This window comes from Heterodontus francisci, chromosome 27 (genome assembly GCF_036365525.1).
Source record: "Heterodontus francisci isolate sHetFra1 chromosome 27, sHetFra1.hap1, whole genome shotgun sequence".
NCBI classification, from domain to species: domain Eukaryota; kingdom Metazoa; phylum Chordata; class Chondrichthyes; order Heterodontiformes; family Heterodontidae; genus Heterodontus; species Heterodontus francisci.
The window spans coordinates 46,691,942-46,710,462 of NC_090397.1; the positions used below are offsets into that span (position 1 = coordinate 46,691,942).

Sequence of the window (18,521 nt, forward strand, 5' to 3'; positions counted from 1 at the left end):
GAAGAAAGTGAAGACTGGATTCAGGAGCTATTTCTGTTACTTAAAATAACTAATTAATGCACAAGGTTGTCACCAAAGGGCTTGGAGAAAGGTAATATTGGTGAATCCACGCCATCAAAACTGTCATGAATAGAGCGGAGCAAGTTCTGGAGAAGTGTGCCATTTTGGGTGAACAAAGAACAAAGAAAATTACAGCACAGGAACAGGCCCTTCGGCCCTCCAAGCCTGCGCCGATCCAGATCCTCTATCTAAACCTGTCGCCTATTTTCTAAGGGTCTGTATCTCTTTGCTTCCTGCCCATTCATGTATCTGTCTAGATACATCTTAAAAGACGCCATCGTGCCCGCATCTACCACCTCCGCTGGCAACGCGTTCCAGGCACCCACCACCCTCTGCGTAAAGAACTTTCCACGCATATCCCCCCTAAACTTTTCCCCTTTCACTTTGAACTCATGTCCTCTAGTAATTGAAACCCCCACTCTGGGAAAAAGCCTCTTGCTATCCACCCTGTCTATACCTCTCATGATTTTGTACACCTCAATCAGGTCCCCCCTCAACCTCCGTCTTTCTAATGAAAATAATCCTAATCTACTCAACCTCTCTTCATAGCTAGCGCCCTCCATACCAGGCAACATCCTGGTGAACCTCCTCTGCACCCTCTCCAAAGCATCCACATCCTTTTGGTAATGTGGCGACCAGAACTGCACGCAGTATTCCAAATGTGGCCGAACCAAAGTCCTATACAACTGTAACATGACCTGCCAACTCTTGTACTCAATACCCCGTCCGATGAAGGAAAGCATGCCGTATGCCTTCTTGACCACTCTATTTACCTGCGTTGCCAACTTCAGGGAACAGTGGACCTGAACACCCAAATCTCTCTGGACATCAATTTTCCCCAGGACTTTTCCATTTACTGTATAGTTCACTCTTGAAGAGACTGTACCTGTGGAGTTTGGGTTGAAGGGGAACTGCTGTTGTATGAGAATCGGTGGCTGCATCTTGGAAGAAAGGAGCTAGAGATCTACCTGAGCAAGTTCAGAGCTTTGAAGAACTTTGTGGCTGTAATTGGTGCCATATATGCTGAGTAGACTACCCAGTAAATCCATGAGATTTATCTTCTGTGTATCTGATAGTTAATATGTAACTTGTAATATATATAGACAGTGATTTGTCTGTTTATTCATGTTTAATTTATATTGATTTTGAGTTGATTGTGAGAGTAAAAGTTATAAAAGTGAAATCTTGTCCATTTGTTTTTTTTATTGGGGTCATTTGATAAATTGCGTTCTTTTGGTTTGTTGATCTCCAAGGGGATAATAACAATAGCTAGGAATCCACCATTTGTTGTGTTGATAAAAGGCCAAAAAATTGACATGCAACTCCCATGCCTGGAGCAAACGTCCAGCCCCTTTTTTTATATGGCAAAGTGCCTAACACCCCTGTTAGTGGCCTCCATTGCAAGATTGGTGCCAGCTGAACTCAGGAAAACTGAGTCTACATGCTTTCTAACAGGCAGTCCTTAAACCAATAATATAAGTCTTGAAAATATACTTAACTGAATGTGGAGCCAGGAGAAGCAGGTGCTCCTCCCAATCTCTCAATCAAAGAAGATGAGCTTTACAATTTCCTTTTATTTTATAAAGAATTAACTGCTTTCCATTTTGGTATCATCTGCAAATTTCAACGTTACTTTCTTTATAGGTATATATCCATATCATTGATGTACACAGTGAATAAAAGTAGCCCCAGAATTGAATCCTGTGGGACATCACTACCTACTTCCAAGCACTCTGGGGAAAATAAAACTGCCCTTAACTCCTACTTTGATTTCTCCTAACTATTTTTTTAATCCAGTTTTCTAGGCTCCCTGTAATTCCACTTACCTTAATTGTCTCCAATAATATCGTAAGTGAAACCTTGTCACAGATTTGCTAAAGTCCATGTACACTACATCCACTGCATTTCCCCATCTGTCATTTCTGTTACCTTCTGAAGGAACTGGTATGAGGATTGCCAGGCACAGTCACCCTTTTCGTGGTGAGAAGGTTGAACTCACTGCCACAAGGAATGGTTGAAGCCAGTAGCAAGGAAGAGGTAATTAAATTAAGAGGGAGCTCATAAACACCAGCATATACAGTTGGGCTGAATGGCCTGTTTCTGTGCTGTCGATTCAATGTAGACATGTCAAACAATAAATTAAATTACAAAGTTTATTTTTTTTCTTTCAGAGTCAAGTGCAGAAAAATAAAAAAATATTGAAAGCTGCCAAAGATTTGCTTCCTGATACTTTCATTATTGAATATCGAGGAAAGTTCATGCTACGAGAACAGTTTGAAGCAAATGGGCATTTCTTCAAAAGGCAAGTTTAAGAAATTGAGTTTACTGTAATTTTTAAAACCATGAAATCCTTAAGATTTAACTTCTAAAAATGTGAAACTCCATAAATTGTCTTCAAGTCTCTTCTAAGTCACCTCTTCAACCAGAAGAGCTTTGTATACCTGTGCCTTTGTGGCGTAATGTGTTTGACTTCCTCTCATTCAAGAACGTGAGCAAGTATGAAAGGAGCCGTGACCAATTTGCCTGTGGAGCTTAATCCGTCCACAGAATCTGTGCAATCTACTTCATAATATTCTGTACCTCATCCATTTAATCTCCTGAAGCAAAGATCTGCTAAATGCACCCTGGTCCCTAAAAATATTCTGGCAAAAAGCCAGAATATTTTTCCATGCTCAAGACCCTGGCATTAAAGATATGCACAGCTTCACACTGTGAAACTTGGATGTATAATTGGATAAATATTGAAAACTTTTGTGTTTGAAAATTTTCATTCTGAGAGTTCTAGGGAAAACAACCTATGAATAATGTCTCCAAGAGACATTATGTAAATAAGAAAAGGAAGAAGCTTTGGGATATGTGGAGGTGGCTGCAGGGATTAGGAAGAAAAGACATGTGGGCATATACTGCTGTATTGAAGGGATCAAAGGATAATAGATTATGAATTAGGTTTTAATCTTTCTACAATTTATGGAATAATTAAAGATAAAGTACAACCGACATAGCTTGGACAGTGAGCACAGAACTCAAGACCACAGTTACAACATTTACAAAGATAAAACAAGATTAGGAGTTAGGAAAATTCTACCCCTCCATGACCCTCAATCCTCAAGGTCTGCAAACATTGTACCATTGTTTAAAAAGGGTGCAAGGGACAGACCAAATAATTATGCGCCGGTCAGTCTGACCTCGGTGGTGGGCAAATTATTAGCATCAATTCTGAGAGATAGGATAAACCGTCACTTAAAAAGGCACAGATTAATCAGAGATCATCAGCATGGATTTGTTAAGGGAAGGTTGTATCTTGCTAACTTAATTGAATTTTTTGAGGAAGTAACAATTGATGAGGGTAGTGCAGTGGATGTTGTCTACATGGATTTTAGTAAGGCATTTGACAAGGTCGCACAAGGCAGACCGGTCAGAAAAGTAAAAGCCCATGGGATACAGGGGAATGTGGCGAGTTGGATCCAAAATTGGCTCAGTGACAGGAAACAAAAGGTAATGGTCGACAGATGTTTTTGCGAATGGAAGGCAGTTTCAGTGGCATTCCACAGGGCTCAGTGTTGGGTCGCTTGCTGTTTGTGGTATATATTAATGATTTGGACTTGAATGTGGGAGGCATGATTGGGGAATTTGCAGATGACACAAAAATTGGCTGTGTAGTTGAAAGTGAAGAGAATAGCTGTAGACTCCAAAATGATATCAATGGTTTGGTTGAGTGGGCGGAAAAGTGGTAAATTCCGAAGAAGTGTGAGGTAATGCATTTGGGGAGGGCAAACAAAGCAAGAAAATACACAATAAACGGGAGGATATTGAGAGGGGTAGAGGAAGTGAGAGACCTTAGATTGCGTGTCCACAGGTCCCTAAAGGTGGCAGGACAGGTAGATAAAGTGAAGAAGGCATATGCAATGCTTTCCTTTATTGGCCGAGGTATAGGATACAAAAGCAAGGACGTAATGCTGGAACTGTATAAAATGCTGGTTAAGCCACAGCTGGAGTATTGCATACAGTTCTGGTCACCACATTACAAGAAGAACATAATTGCTGTGGAGAGAGTACAGAGGAGATTTACAAGAATGTTGCCAGAGCTTGAAAATTGCAGCTATGAGGAAAGATTGGATAGGCTAGGGTTGTTTTCCTTAGGAGGCTGAAGGGTGACTTAATTGAGATGTACAAAATTATGAGGGGCCTAGACAGAGTAGACAGGAAGGCTCTGTTTCCCCAAGCGGAGAGGTCAATTACCAGGGGTCACAGATTTAAGGTAGTTTGGTAGAAGGATTAGCGGGGGCACGAGGATGGTGGGTGTATGGAATTCACTGCTCGGATAGATGGTGGAGGCAGAAACCCTCAACTCATTTAAAAGGTACATGGACCTGTGCCTGAAGTGCTGTGACCTGCAAGGCTACTGACCAGGTGCTGGAAGGTGGGATTAGATTGGGCAGTTAGAATTTTCAGTTGCACAGACACAATGGGCTGAATGGCTTCTTTGTGTGCCGTAACTTTTCTATGGTTCTATCGACTGTTCCCAAACAGGGTAGAGGATATATCAAATAGTGCCAAAATAAAAGTGTTATGTTAATCAATTTCCTTAATAAGAAACTGGATCCTTCATGGAATATAGTGAATTGCAGGTTGCAGAGATGTTATTTGGCCTGTTTGGTTCACATGGAAGTTAAAAAGAACCCTACAGCCTTATGGTGAGATTGATTAAATAGTCATGCCATGCAATAGGCTTAGTGTGCCAAATGGCCTTTTCTCTTCCTGCATTTGTGTTTTTTATGGCAGAAAACTTAAGATGTTCAAATTAATATCAAACACCACTGGAGATTAATAGCAAGGGTGTACACTTAGGCAGAAGTTTATAGTCTTAGTATCGCTACTCATTGTTGCTAATTAAGGGGAAAAAAGTAGTGAAGCAAATCATTATGATTGGAAATTTAATCAGCAGTCACGATTCTTTCTTTTTACGTCGGGGACATTTGTTAAAAACTCTAGCTGTAAAAGAAAGAACTGCATGTTTGTCAATTAAAAGTTTAGCCATAATAGCCCAGATTTTCCTGTCAATGGCACTCGCTGTTTATGCTCAAATGATACAGCAACTTCAGGCAAGGGGCATATGCATGATTAAAACTCAAATATCTAAAAGTGGCTGTCTTGAGTTGCACCACTCCACTGTTAGCTTTGTGAAAGTGGAATCCCACCGTCTGCTTCACAGTTGAAATACATTGAATGGTGTGAAGGTGCTGTACTTGCAGGGCAGATGCAAGCTAAACTCTCCACAAAAAGTTACGTCTTATCCATTCTAGTCTAAGTACACTTTTAACAACATGACCAGTGTTAATTACTGCCAATCAACCCCTCTGGCACTGAAAATTAACTGTGGTAAGTGTGGAGTCGCAATCCTTCAGGTTTTCATTGTTATTGATTTTAAAAATATCTCTTTTTAGCTCTCTCTCTCTCTGTCTTTCCCTCTCAATTCAATCTTTCATTCTTTGATTCCCACTCTTTATTTTCCTTTCAGTGCCTGATTTGACATTGAATTCACCCACTGTTATTTAAACTTCCCCCCCTTTTAGTCCTTGTTCTGTTACATTCAGAATCCTTCAATCTGGTTAAGGAGATACATAGATGTTTTCCCTGTTCACTCAGGTCCATTTCCCTTGCTGTGACATTATTGCACATTCAGCAACTTGCCACAGCAAGATTTTAAAACCTAAACATGCAAGAGCAAGTGTAACTAAGGCAGGTGCTGTTAGATGCCGAATTTGGTTTATGTTAAATAATTAGAAATGTCTTAATTTCCTCAAGAGTGAAGAAAATTATTTCAAACAAACACAGCAGCATTAGTTTGACAATTGCCATCCGTGCCCTCTCTATTACATGGTTAAGTGAAAAAGTTAAGTTTGGTATCTTCTGTCAACAACAACTTTAAAGAAGTAAATGTTTTAAGGCATTTCACTGAATCATAATAAGACAAAAACTGACAGTGAGCCAAAGAAGGGATACAAAATTGTGAGGGGCCTGGATAGAGTGGAGTTGAAGAGCCTATTTACCTTAGCAAAGAGGTCAGTGACTAGGTTCCATAGATTTAAAGTGATTGGTAGAAGGATTAGAGGGAAAATGAGAAAAGTCTTTTCACCCAGGGGAAGTATTACAAGAGATGACCAGAAGCTTGCTGAAAGAGATAGGTTTTAAGGAGGTGAGAGAGAGATGGAGAGATTTAGGGAGGGAATTCCAGAGCTTAAGCCCCAGATAGGTTTGTGGAACAAAGGAAGTGGGGGATGCACAAGAGCCCAGAGTTAGAGAAGTGCAGAATTCTCTGAGTGTTATACCGCTGGAAGAGATTACAGAGATAGCGAGGAGGGAGGCCATGGTGGAATTTGAACATGAGAATAAGAATTTTAAAATCGAGACATTGCTGGATCCCGGCAGTCAACATCTGTCAATCAGCGCAAGGGTGCTGGGTGAATGACATTTGTTGCGAGTTTTTTTTTCATTCATGGGATCTGGACGTTGCTGGCTAGGCCAGGATTTATTGCCCATCCCTAATTGCCCTTGAGAAGATGGTGGTGAGCTGCCTTCTTGAACCGCTACAGTCCTTGGGGTGAAGGTACACCAAAAGTGCTGTTAGCAAATGAGTTCCACGATTTTGACACAGCTACAGTGAAGGAATGGTGATATAGTTCCAAGTCTGGATGGTTTGTGGCTTGGAGGGGAACTTGCAGGTGATGGTGTTCCGATGCATCTGCTTCCCTTGTCCTTCTAGGTGTTGGAGGTCGCAGGTTTGGAAGGTGCTGTCGAAGGAGCCTTGGTGAATTGCTGCAGTGCATCTTGTAGATGGTACACACTGCTGCCACTGTGCGCCAGTGCTGGAGTGAGTGAATATTGAAGGTGGTGAATGGGGTGCCAGTTAAGTGGGCTGCTTTGTCCTGGATGGTGTTGCGCATCTCGAGTGTTGTTGGCGCTGCACCCATCCATGCAAGGGGAGAGTATTCCATCACACTCCTTACTTGTGCCTTGTAAATGGTAGACAGGCTTTGGGGAGTCAGGAGGTGAGTTGCTCGCTGCAGAATTCCCAGCCTCTGTCTTGCAGTTATAGTCATAGTATTCGTTGCTGTTCCAGTTCAGTTTCTGATCAGTGGTGGCCACCAGGATGTTGATAGTGGGGGATTCAGCGATGGTAATGCCATTGAACATCAAGGGGAGATGGTTAGGTTCTCTCTTGTTTGAGCTAGTCATTGTCCGGCACTTGTGTGGCACAAATGTTACTTGCTACTTATCAGCCGAAGACTGGATGTTGTCCAGGTCTTGCTCCATCTGAACACGGGCTGCTTCAGTATCTGAGGAGTTGCGAATGGTACTGAACATTTGGAATCATCAGCGAACATCCACACTTCTGACCTTATGATGGAGGGAAGGTCATTGATGAAGCAGTTGAAGATGGTTGGACCTAGGACACTATCCTGAGGACCTCCTGCAATGATGTCCTGGGCCTAAGATGGTTGACCTCCAACAACGGCACAGTGGCGCAGTGGTTAGTACCGCAGCCTCACAGCTCCAGCGACCCTGGTTCGATTCTGGGTACTGCCTGTGCGGAGTTTGCAAGTTCCCCCTGTGACCGCGTGGGTTTTCGCCGGGTGCTCTGGTTTCCTCCCACAGCCAAAGACTTGCAGGTTGTTAGGTAAATTGGCCATTATAAATTGCCCCTAGTATAGGTAGGTGGTAGGGGAATTGAGGGAAGGTTGGGATGTGAGAGGGTAATGGGATTAATGTAGGATTATTATAAATGGGTGGTTGATGGTCAGCACAGACTCGGTGGGCCGAAGGGTCTGTTTCAGTGCTGTATCTCTAAATAAAATAAAATAAATCAATAAACTACAACCATCATCCTTTGTGCTAGGTATGACTCCAACCAGTGCAGAGTTTTCCCCTGATTCCCATTGTCTCCAGTTTTGCTAGGGCTCCTTGATGTCATATTCAGTCACATTTTGCCTTGATTTCAAGGGCAGTTACTCTCACCTCACCTCTGGAGTTCAGCTCACCTCTGAAGTTCAGCTCTTTTGTCCATGTTTGGACACCTAGGCTTTAATGAGGTCTGGTGCTGAGTGACCCTGGCGGAACCCAAACTGAGCATCACTGAGCAGGTTATTGCTGAGCAAGTGCCACTTGATAGCACTGTCGACGACCCCTTCTATCACTTTGCTGATGATTGGGAGTAGACTGATAGGGCGCTAATTGGCCTGGTCAGATTTGTCCTGCTTGTTTACAGGACATACTTGGGCAATTTTCCACAATGCTGGGTAGATGCCGGTGTTGTGGCTGTACTGGAACAGCTTGGCTAATGGCGCAGCTACTTTTGGAGCACAAATCCTCAGTACTGTTGTCAGGGCCCATAGTCTTTGCAGTATACAGTGCCTTCAGCTGTTTCTTGATGTCACATGGAGTGAATCGGATGGCTGAATACTGGGGACCTCAGGAGGAGGAGTAAGAATGGAGGCAGCAAAGTCTTGGATGAGCTTAAGTTTATGGAGGGTGGAAGATAAGTGGCCAACCAGGAGAGTATTAGATTAGGCGAGTCTGCAGGTAACACAAGAAAGAAGTTGAGGATTTCAGCAACAGATGGACTGTGGTGGGCAGAGATTTGCTGTGTTACAGAATTGGAAGTACGTGGTCTTTGTGATGGATAGCATATGGGGTGAAAAACTCAGCTCAGGGTCAAATAGAGCACTGAAATTGCGAACTGGTTCAGTCTGAGACAGTGACCAGGGAGGACAATGAACTTAGTAAATGGGGAGCAGAGTTTATGGGGTGGGGAGGCATCGGTCCTCCAACATTTAATTGGAGGAAATGTGACTCATCCAGGACCGGATGTCGGGCAAACAGGCATGTATCTCATACTTCTATAGGGGCCCCTCTCACTTAAATCTTTCCAAGAATGAGTAGTACAAGTTTTTCCAATCTTCTAACTCAATGCCCTAATGATTTTTTTGCAGCACCTCCAGGACTTGAATTTCTCCCGTATACCTTGATGAGAACTGGACAGTGTTCAAAGCATAGCCTAAACAGAGGAATTAATTTTTAATGACCTCCTCCAATTTGAACGCTACCATCTGGTATCTGTGTGCGCAGTTCCAAGAAGAATCATTGGATAGTGATTAGGGGTGTGAACTGTTGCCATTTTGCTTCCCTCACCTTTGACTAATGCAAAGGCATAGAAGCCAACTGTAATGCCCACCTCCACCCTAGGTAACTTTTGCACAGATATGGATTCAAACCCAAGACTTGTCCTGATCTATGGCTAAACTATTCATAACAGAAGCTTGCTAAGTCATCAGGGTAACACGTGCAAAGTCTTGTGATGCCACAAAAATTCTATAAAACTGCATGTAGGATGCTAGATCTGTTTCTGTAACTAAAAAAGCTATTACGCTCCAAGATCTCAGAATAACTGAGAAAATAGTGTTTTGTAGCCTCTTACAGACGGAGACATTGACTGTTTTCATGGAAAAAATAGTTTAAATGCTAAGTTGTTGAAAATAACAAAATTTGTTGGAACCCAGCATTTATTTTAAACAATGTTTACTGTTTTCCTTCTAGACCTTATCCCTTTGTGTTATTTTATTCAAACTTTCGTGGACTGGAAATGTGTGTTGATGCAAGAACATTTGGAAATGAAGCACGATTCATCAGACGGTCTTGTATACCAAATTCAGAGGTGAGTTTTTCTTTGATAAAACATTTGTCATTAACTGTGGTCAGATTTTGCGGTCCTGAAAGACACCAGCTGCTCATTACACTTATACTTGTCCACAGACTTGCTGTGGGGTTTTGCACTGGAATTTGCTATGATTCGGAGCCCCTTCAGCACAGTGCCCTTTATAGGGGATCTATGACCTGTCTGAACAGGGAAAGCAATTCTGTATCTTAGCCAATCAGATTGAAGAGTTGTTAATGAGGCGGCAGACTTTGAACCAGGAAGTGTCAGATAGAATAGTTAATTCAATGTCAAATTATCAGAAAGCAAAATAAAGAGAGGGGAAGGAAGATGAAATTAAGATCAATAAGAGACAGAAAGAAAAGATTTTTTTTTAAATTACAGTTTTTTAGTTTTTAAAATCTCCGACAATAATTAAAATCTGCAGAAAAGAGACTCCACACTTATTAAAGAGTTAATTTTCTGTGCCAAAAAGGTTGTTGATAGTAATTAAGACCTATCATGCCATTAAAAAATTACTTACACTGGAATGAAGAAACCCTAACTGTTTCTGGTGAGTTTAGTGCATATCCTTCACGTAAGTACAGCAAAATAACACCATTCCATGTATTTTTAATGACTGGTCACTGCAAGATATCTGTGTACTGTAGCTCCAGGAGGAGCAGGGAAGCTCGGACAGCAATTTCCTGATTTCTGCTTTTAACTGCGCTTGTTTTGTTGCCAGAAATTGCTGTCTGATTTATATTTTAATAACGGTAAGTTCTGATAGCCTCGCCATTATTTTTACCACAGAATCTGGGCCAATGAGCTTTTTCTGTACTAATTTTTTGCAATTGTAGGTTCGACATGTTATTGAAGATGGTATGATTCACCTTCATATCTGCTCCATGAGAAACATCCCAAAGGGAGCTGAAATTACCATTGGATTTGACTTTGATTATGGGAACTGGTGAGTAGTATGCTCTCCAGTTTAGGTACTGTAGATATGTAGCTGCGACATGTAGATATGTAGCTTAAATTTGCTGTTAATTTGCAGGAGTATTAAAGTAGTTCTCATTAGGTTCAATTTAAAAATGTTTGCTTGTCCTAATAAAGATGTAGCTGTGACAGCTTGAAAGGTTATAACCAGACACATTTAAGACTTGTAATTGTGTTAAATTATACCTTAAATTTGTGGCATCAACATGAGCACATAACATTCATTGCATTATCTTTGCAAAGTTGTCTTGTAAATTGCTTCTATGTGGGGCAGTGTTTCTATCTAGCATCACCTAAAAGTGCCATTAGCTGAAAATGAAACTTGATATGTAATTTGATAAGACTTTAAGAAATAATTTCTGCCAATTAATATTTTTCAGCATTTGAAGTATAAAGTTAATGGTTGGGAGATGGGAGACAGATTAGGATAACGGAAACGTGCTCTGTCTGGTGGAATGTAACAAGTGGTGTTCCTTAGAGATCTGTATTGGAGCCTCAGGTTTTCACATATATCTATATCAATGGCTTGGATGAAGGAACAGAGAGCTGTATATCCAAATTTGTAGATAACAGAAAGTTAGCAGTCATAGATGGGAGTAGAATGTTACCAGGGGAGTGACAAAACAGTGGCAGATAGAGTTCAATGTGGGCAAGGGTGAGGTAATCCACTTTGGATCCAAGAGAGACAAATCAGAATATTTTCTTCATGGCAAGAGACTAGAAACTGGAGCATTAATGGAAATTGAGTGTCCAGTTGCACAAACCACCAGGCACAAGTACAATAAGTAATCAAAGGACCCATGGAATGTTGGTCTTCATCTCAGTTTTTCCATCTCCGATGCATCTGTTCTGATGATGCAACCTTCCACAACAGTGCTTCTGATATGCCTTCCTTTTTCCTCGACTGAAGATTCCTCCCCTATTGTAGTTGACATGGCCTTCAATCATGTCTGACCCATTTCCTGCACTTCTGCCCTCACCCCTTCCCCTCACCTCCGCAAACTCCTCCCAAAACCGTGACACGGGTTCCCCTTGTCCTCACTTTCCACCCCACCAGCCTTCATATCTAAAGGATCATCCTCCGTCATTTCCGCCACCTCCAGCGTGACGCCACCACCAAACACATCTTTCCTTCACCTCCCCTGTCAGCATTCCGAAGGGATTGTTCCCTCTGCGACACCCTGGTCAACTCCTCCATCACCCCGACACCTCGTCCGCTTTCCACGGCACCTTCCCATGCAATCGCAGGAGGTGTAATACCTGTCCTTTTATCTCCTCTCTCCTCACCATCCAAAATCCAAAAACTCCTTCCAGATGAAGCAACGATTTACTTGTACTTCCTTCAATTTAGTATACTGTGTTTGCTATTCTCAATGTGATCTGCTCTGCACTGGGGAGGCCAAAGGTAGATTGGGTGATCACTTTGCAGTCCGAAAGCGTGACCCCGAGCTTCCGGTTGCTTGCCATTTCAACACCCCCCTGCTCTCACCCATATTTCTGTCCTTGTCCTGCTGCAGTGTTCCAGTGAACATCAACGCAAGCTCGGGGAGCAGCACCTCATCTTTCGAATAGGCACTCTACAACCTTGTGGACTCAACATTGAGTTCAACAATTTCAGAGCATGACTGGCCTTTTTTTAATATTTTTTATTTTTAATTATTTTATTTTATTTTTTAACCATGTGCCTGTTTTTCCTGAGGTGCTTTTGGACAGAGCTGCTTATTATTCTGCCATTAACACTCTCTCTGGACTAATTCTTTGTTTTTCACCACCACAGTTAAGATGCTCTTTGCCTTTGTCCCATGACATCTTTGTTATTTTATTTCTCCTGCCCTCTGCCCTATCACACACCTTCCCTTTTTTCTCTTCCCCACCACCACTGCCCCCCGCTTAAAGCCTAATACTTTTCTTACGGTTGTCTGTTCTGATGAAAGGCCGCAGACTTGAAACGTTAACTCTGCTTCTCTCTCCACAGATGCTGCCAACCTGCTGAGTATTTCCAGCACTTCCTGTTTTTATTTAATCTCGGGGGGTGGCGGGTGCGTGTTGGGTTACAATGGAGGGGGATTAGTTGCGCAGATCCTTGATCAAATCCCATCTGGTATACTGCTTTCAGTTTTTGGCACCACACTTCGGGAAGGTCTTGGACAGGGTACAGTACAGATTCATCAGAATGATATCAGGCTTAAAGGACTAACGTAAAAGGGCAGGGTGCATCAACTTTGCTTGTATTCCCTTGATGAATGATCTATTTGATCTGTTTAAAATGATAAAAAGATGGTTAGAATAAGGTACAAAGAAATTATTTCCTCCAATGAATGAATTCAGAACTAGGGGGCACAATTTTAAAAATAGAGCCAGGCCATTTAGGAGTGAAATCATAGAATCATAGAGTTATACAGCACAGAAACAGGCCCTTCGGCCCATCGTGTCCATACCGACCATCAAGCACCTATCTATCTTAATCCCATTTTCCATCACTTGGCCCACAGCCTTGTATGCTATTGAGTTTCAAATGTTCATCTAAATACTACAAATGTTGTGAGGGTTCCTGCCTCTACCACCCCTTCAGGCAGTGTGTTCCAGATTCCAACCACCCTCTGGGTGAAAAAAGTTTTCCTCAAATCCCCTCTAAACCTCCTGCCCCTTAGCTTAAATCTGTGCTCCCTGGTTATTGACACCTCCGCTAAGGGAAACAGTTTCTTCCTGTCTACCCTATCTGTGCCCCTTTTTAATTTTGTATACCTCAATCAGGTCCCCCCTCAGCCTCCTCTGCTCTAAGGAAAACAACCCTAGCCTATCCAGTCTGTCTTCATAGCTGAAATGCTCCAGCCCAGGCAGCATCCCAGGGAATCTCCTCTGCACCCTCTCCAGTGCACTCACATCCTTCCTGTAGTGTGGCGACCAGAAGTGTACACAGTACTCCAGCTGTGGCCTAACTAGCGTTTTATACAGCTCCATCATAACTTCCCTGCTCTTATATTCTATGCCTCAGCTAATAAAGGCAAGTATCCCATATGCCTTCCTAATCACCTTATCTACCTGTGCTGCTGCCTTCAGTGATCTATGGACAAATATACCAAGGTCCCTCTGACCCTCTGTACTTCCTAGGTTTACCTACCATTGTATATTCCCCTGCCTTGTTAGTCCTCCCAAAATACATTACCTCACACTTCTCAGGATTAAATTCCATTTTCCACAGCTCTGCCCATCTATATCGTCCTGTAATCAGGAAGCACTTTTTCACACAACCAGTAGTGGAGATGGAATTCACTCTCCCCACAACACCCAAAAGGCTCTGCTGCTGGATAATTGAAATTTCCAAGACTGAGTTAAACAGATTTTTGTGAGGTAAGGGTATCGAGGGATAAGGAGCAAAGGCAGGTAAATGGAGTTGAGCGACAGATCATAAATAGGAGCAGGAGTAGGCCGTTCAGCCCCTCAAGCCTGCTCTGCCGTTCAGTAAGATCATGGTTGATCTGATTGTGGCCTCAACTCCACTTTCCTCCCGGCCCCCATAACCCAGGCATGCTCTGATTGAATGGTGGAACAGGCTCATGGGGTTTGAATGTTAACATTGGATCAGAAGTGAGCCAATGTCAACAAAACAAAATATCAGCTAGTTATTACTAGGAGAGCAAATCGAGGGGCCTGAAGTGAGTAAAGGATCTGCATGCATTGATTGTGACTGGCATAAAGGGACAGCACAGCTAAAGAAATCAGTAGTTCTTAGAAAAGAAATTACAGACGAAGCCAGGTATTCTGAGGAAAGGATAAAACATACTCCTGAGGTCTTCCAATTTATCCTACCCATCTTAACTTCTCTCACAGCAAATTCTCCAAAGAGCATTTGGAGATATTTACTAGTCAGCAAATGTGGTAGCACCTCAAGTCCTTATCACAGCATCTTTTTTAAAAAAAAAACACCCTGTGCCAGCAAGGAGAATATTTGAATGTAGTATGTGGTTCAGTTCACAGAGAGGCTGAGGAGGTATGTGAAAGATGGAGCAAATATCCTTTCATTAGACAAATTGAGTGAGATGCCTTCCTCACATGCCGAATATTGTGCCTGAAATCAAGAGGATCTTTTTCTTTCCTCCTCCCGCAAACCCACTGTTCCAGCATCCCTTTTATTAAACCCTAATAGTCACTAATTCTGCTTAAAATTTGGTTGCCCATGTGAGTGCTGATGTTTCTATCTCTAACTCACCTGTGTCCCAATGCTGCTGCCTCGTATTGAAAATTGTAGATGCAAATGGAAGACGGAGGTTAAAATAAAGTAAGAAAAGGTGGGGGAAAACATAATTAAAAGTGAATGGAAAATAGTGGGAAAAAGTAAGAAATAAAGGAGATACACAGACCTAAAGGCACGAGAAAACAGGTGATGTGAATGGTGGGTAAAGAGAAAGGTGTCAGTGAAGGTGACACGAGAAAGAGGCACAGGTGAAGGAATCTAGAAAGGAGTAGAGTCAGGAGGTATGAGAGCAACAGGCAAGGAGCAGAGAGGGGTATGGGAAAGCGAAGGAGCAGAGAGGGGGACGGAAAAGCAAAGGATCCTATAAAGGGATAGAACAAAGTGGGAGAAAGGAGCTAAGAAAGAGACAAGTGAAAGAGGGAGACAGGGCTCGGAGAAAAACTTAAGTGCACATCTGCAAGCAACAGTGACCAAAATGTATTCAAGATAATTGTGTGATCATAAGCTGTGAGACCTCTTCTTGCCCGACCCCAGTCGTCATATTGTTTGTTTTTTAAAAAATTTTCTTAAATGGGTTGTGACCATCGCTGGCAAAGCTAGCTTTTATTGCCCATCCCTAATTGCCCTTCAGGAGATGGTGGTGAGCCGCCTTCTTGAACTGTTGCAGTCCATCTGGTGTAGGTACACTGACGGTGCTGTTAGGGAGGGAGTTGCACGTTTTTGACCCAGCGACAGTGAAGGAACGGCAGTACAGTTCCAAGTCAGGAAGATTTGTGGCTTAGGGAGTGCTGCTGTTCCCATGTATTTGCTGCCCTTGTCCTTCTAGATGGTAGTGGTCAAGGGTTTGAAAGTTGCTGTCGAAGGAGGGTTAGCGAGTTGCTGCAGTGCATCTTGTAGATGGTACATACTGCTGCCGCTGTGTGCCGATGGTGGAGGGAGTGAATGTTTAAGGTGGTGAATGGGGTGCCAATCAATCAGACTGCTTTGGCATGGGTGGTATCATGCTTCTTGAGTGTTGTTGGAGTTGCAGTCATCCAGGCAAGTGGAGAGTATTCCATCACACTCCTAACTTGTAGATGGTGGACTGACTTTGGGGAGTCAGGAGGTGAGTTATTCGCTGCAGATTTCCCAGTCTCTGACCTGCTCTTGTAGCCACAATATTTATATGGCTAGTCCAGTTAAGTTTCTGGCCAATAGGAACCACCAGGATGTTGTTGGTGGGGGATTGAATGATGGTAATGGTGTTGAATGTCATGGGGAGATGGTTAGATTCTCTCTTGGTGGAGATGGTCATTGCCTGGCACTTGTGTGGCATGAATGTTACTTGCCACTTATCAGCCCAAGCCTGAATTTTGTCCAGGTTTTGCTGCATGTGGACACGAACTGCTTCAGTATCTGAGGAGTTGCGAATGGTACAGAACACTGTGCAGACATCTCCACTTCTGACCTTGATGGAGGGAAGGTCATTGATGAAGCAGCTGAAGATGTTTGGGCCTAGGACACTATCCTGAGGAATTCCTGCAGTGATGTCCTGGGGCTGAGATGATTGACCTCCAACATCCACAACCATCTTCCTTTGGGCTAAGTATAACTCCAACCAGTGGAGCGCTCGCCCCCCCTCCAATCCCTACTGACTTGTTTTACTAGGGCTCCTTGTTGCCACACTCTGTCAAGTGCAGTCACTCTCACCTCACCTCTTGAATTGGTTGCATTGTTGAAAGTTACCAAATAGAATTGGTATTTATTTGTAAATGATGGCCTCTGTTTTCAAATAGAATAGCTTAAAGTGCTTTCTTCCTAAGGCACATGAGATTATGAACTTTTGTTCCTCCATACAGCAAATACAAAGTGGATTGTGCTTGTCTGAAGGGGAATCCAGATTGCCCAGTCCTCAAACAAAACTTGGAGCCAACTGAGAACATCAGCACTGGCTATGAGACAAGAAGGAAAAAAGGGAAGAAAGAAAAGGACAGCTTGAAAGATAAGGATGCTCAAAATCAAAACGTATCTTCTGATACTGAAGGAACGGCTCCCAAGACTAAAGCATTGGATAACAAACAGAGAAAACTGTCTCCCCTGAGGGTGTCTCTCTCTAACAACCAGGTAAAAACGTAGTAGCACTTGATACATCTTGACTTGATAGTCAGCTGTATACCCCTGTAGCGACTGATCTAGTGAGAATATAGCTCTCCATCATCTGTAGAGAGAGTAGTGCAGATCATGTAAAGCAGTCATTTCCATCTTGCAGGAGCCAGATTTAATTGAGGAAATAGAAGAAAAACCTCCAGTTAGCAATGAAGTAGAGATGGAATCTGAGGAGCAGATTGCAGAGAGAAAAAGAAAGATGGTAAGTTGACAGGCAAATAGCTGCTTCATGCTATCACTAGACTTCAGGCACAGTGATAACAGCTTTAAATGAATGCTAATTGTTGCTGCTTTAGATGTTAGGGCTCTATTAGTGTAATTCGGTAAGTTTCTTACATTTGTGTGATGAGTCACTAGTCAGATCTTAGCACCTAAAGATGGTTGCGTACAATTGTAGACCTTTGTTGTAGTTTTTGCTTCAATGTAGTAGTCCAGTTTGCCTCGCTATGCTGCTTCTTGTGAAAGCTTAAATTCTGTCTTTTATTCAGATGTTTGATATTTTTCCCAATATATTGTGCTTTCAGTAATTATCATTTCAAGTGACATTTAAAAGTTAACTGAAAAGAGCAGGCCATCCTAATTTGCTGAGGATTTAGGCGGTTCCACAGCATTTCTCACATTGCAGAGATAGTGTAATAGTTAATTCTATAACCCTCACCCACCTTCTCCATACCTTCAATTTTCCCTTTCCTCCGGTCTGGCCATCCAGTTGTCCATGTTTCTGACTACACGCTTCATTGTTATTGCTTATGTTCCACCAAGGAAAAATAAGGGAATGCTAATACGGTGAGAATATTTCTTCATAGTGCAGTGAAAAGAATGTATTAACCAATGTAGCTAATGTTAATCGAGTTCCGAGTAGCATTCCCTAGCATTCTTTAGCTGGAGAGCAAGGACAATTGATGCTGAATCCCAGTTATCTGTTAAATGGTAAGGCAGAGAATGGAAACACATTGGGCTGAATTTTATAGAGGAATGGTGGTTTGGGGGGCATGAAGATTGCTCCGGATGAGGTCCGCAACCGACTTTGACGCCGGCAGGGCCGGTCCCAATCTTGGTGGCGGTGAGGTCTCGCGGCGGCCCCCTCGCCACTCGGCGACAGGACTACCATTTAAATATTCAAATTAATTTACATACCTTAGGTAATAAAGTTCCCATCGCCTCCTGAAATGCCACCGCAATCTTCATCCCGGTGGCCGGCACTGCCACGCCTTCGAATCCCCGACGGGGAGATGAGGCGCGACACCTGTGGGGATGAGGGAGGAGGTGAGTTTATCAGTGCGGGAGGGGAGGAGTGGGGTCAAACTTACTTAATTAGTCAAGGGGGTGATGGTAAGGGGTAAAGGTTAAAGGTTCTGAACTTTGCGGGGAAGAGGGAAGGTAATATATTCAAGGTAAGTATTTCGGTGGGGTGGAGAGGGCAGCAATGAC

The 18,521-nt window shown here is 42.8% G+C and overlaps 1 protein-coding gene across 6 annotated transcripts in view; it reads left to right on the top strand.

Moving 5' to 3' along the window:
• Positions 1 to 18,521, top strand: part of kmt2e (lysine (K)-specific methyltransferase 2E) — a 165,993-nt gene that overhangs the window by 91,592 nt on the left and 55,880 nt on the right. For 5 of the 6 annotated variants that reach the window (XM_068059267.1, XM_068059271.1, XM_068059268.1 and 2 more), the window contains 5 exons: positions 2,232 to 2,362; positions 9,655 to 9,772; positions 10,612 to 10,721; positions 16,784 to 17,048; positions 17,194 to 17,292. In XM_068059267.1, the coding sequence (XP_067915368.1) occupies positions 2,232 to 2,362; positions 9,655 to 9,772; positions 10,612 to 10,721; positions 16,784 to 17,048; positions 17,194 to 17,292 (723 nt within the window). The remainder of the gene's footprint in view (positions 1 to 2,231; positions 2,363 to 9,654; positions 9,773 to 10,611; positions 10,722 to 16,783; positions 17,049 to 17,193; positions 17,293 to 18,521) is intronic. The other variant, XM_068059270.1, reaches the window with a different exon arrangement.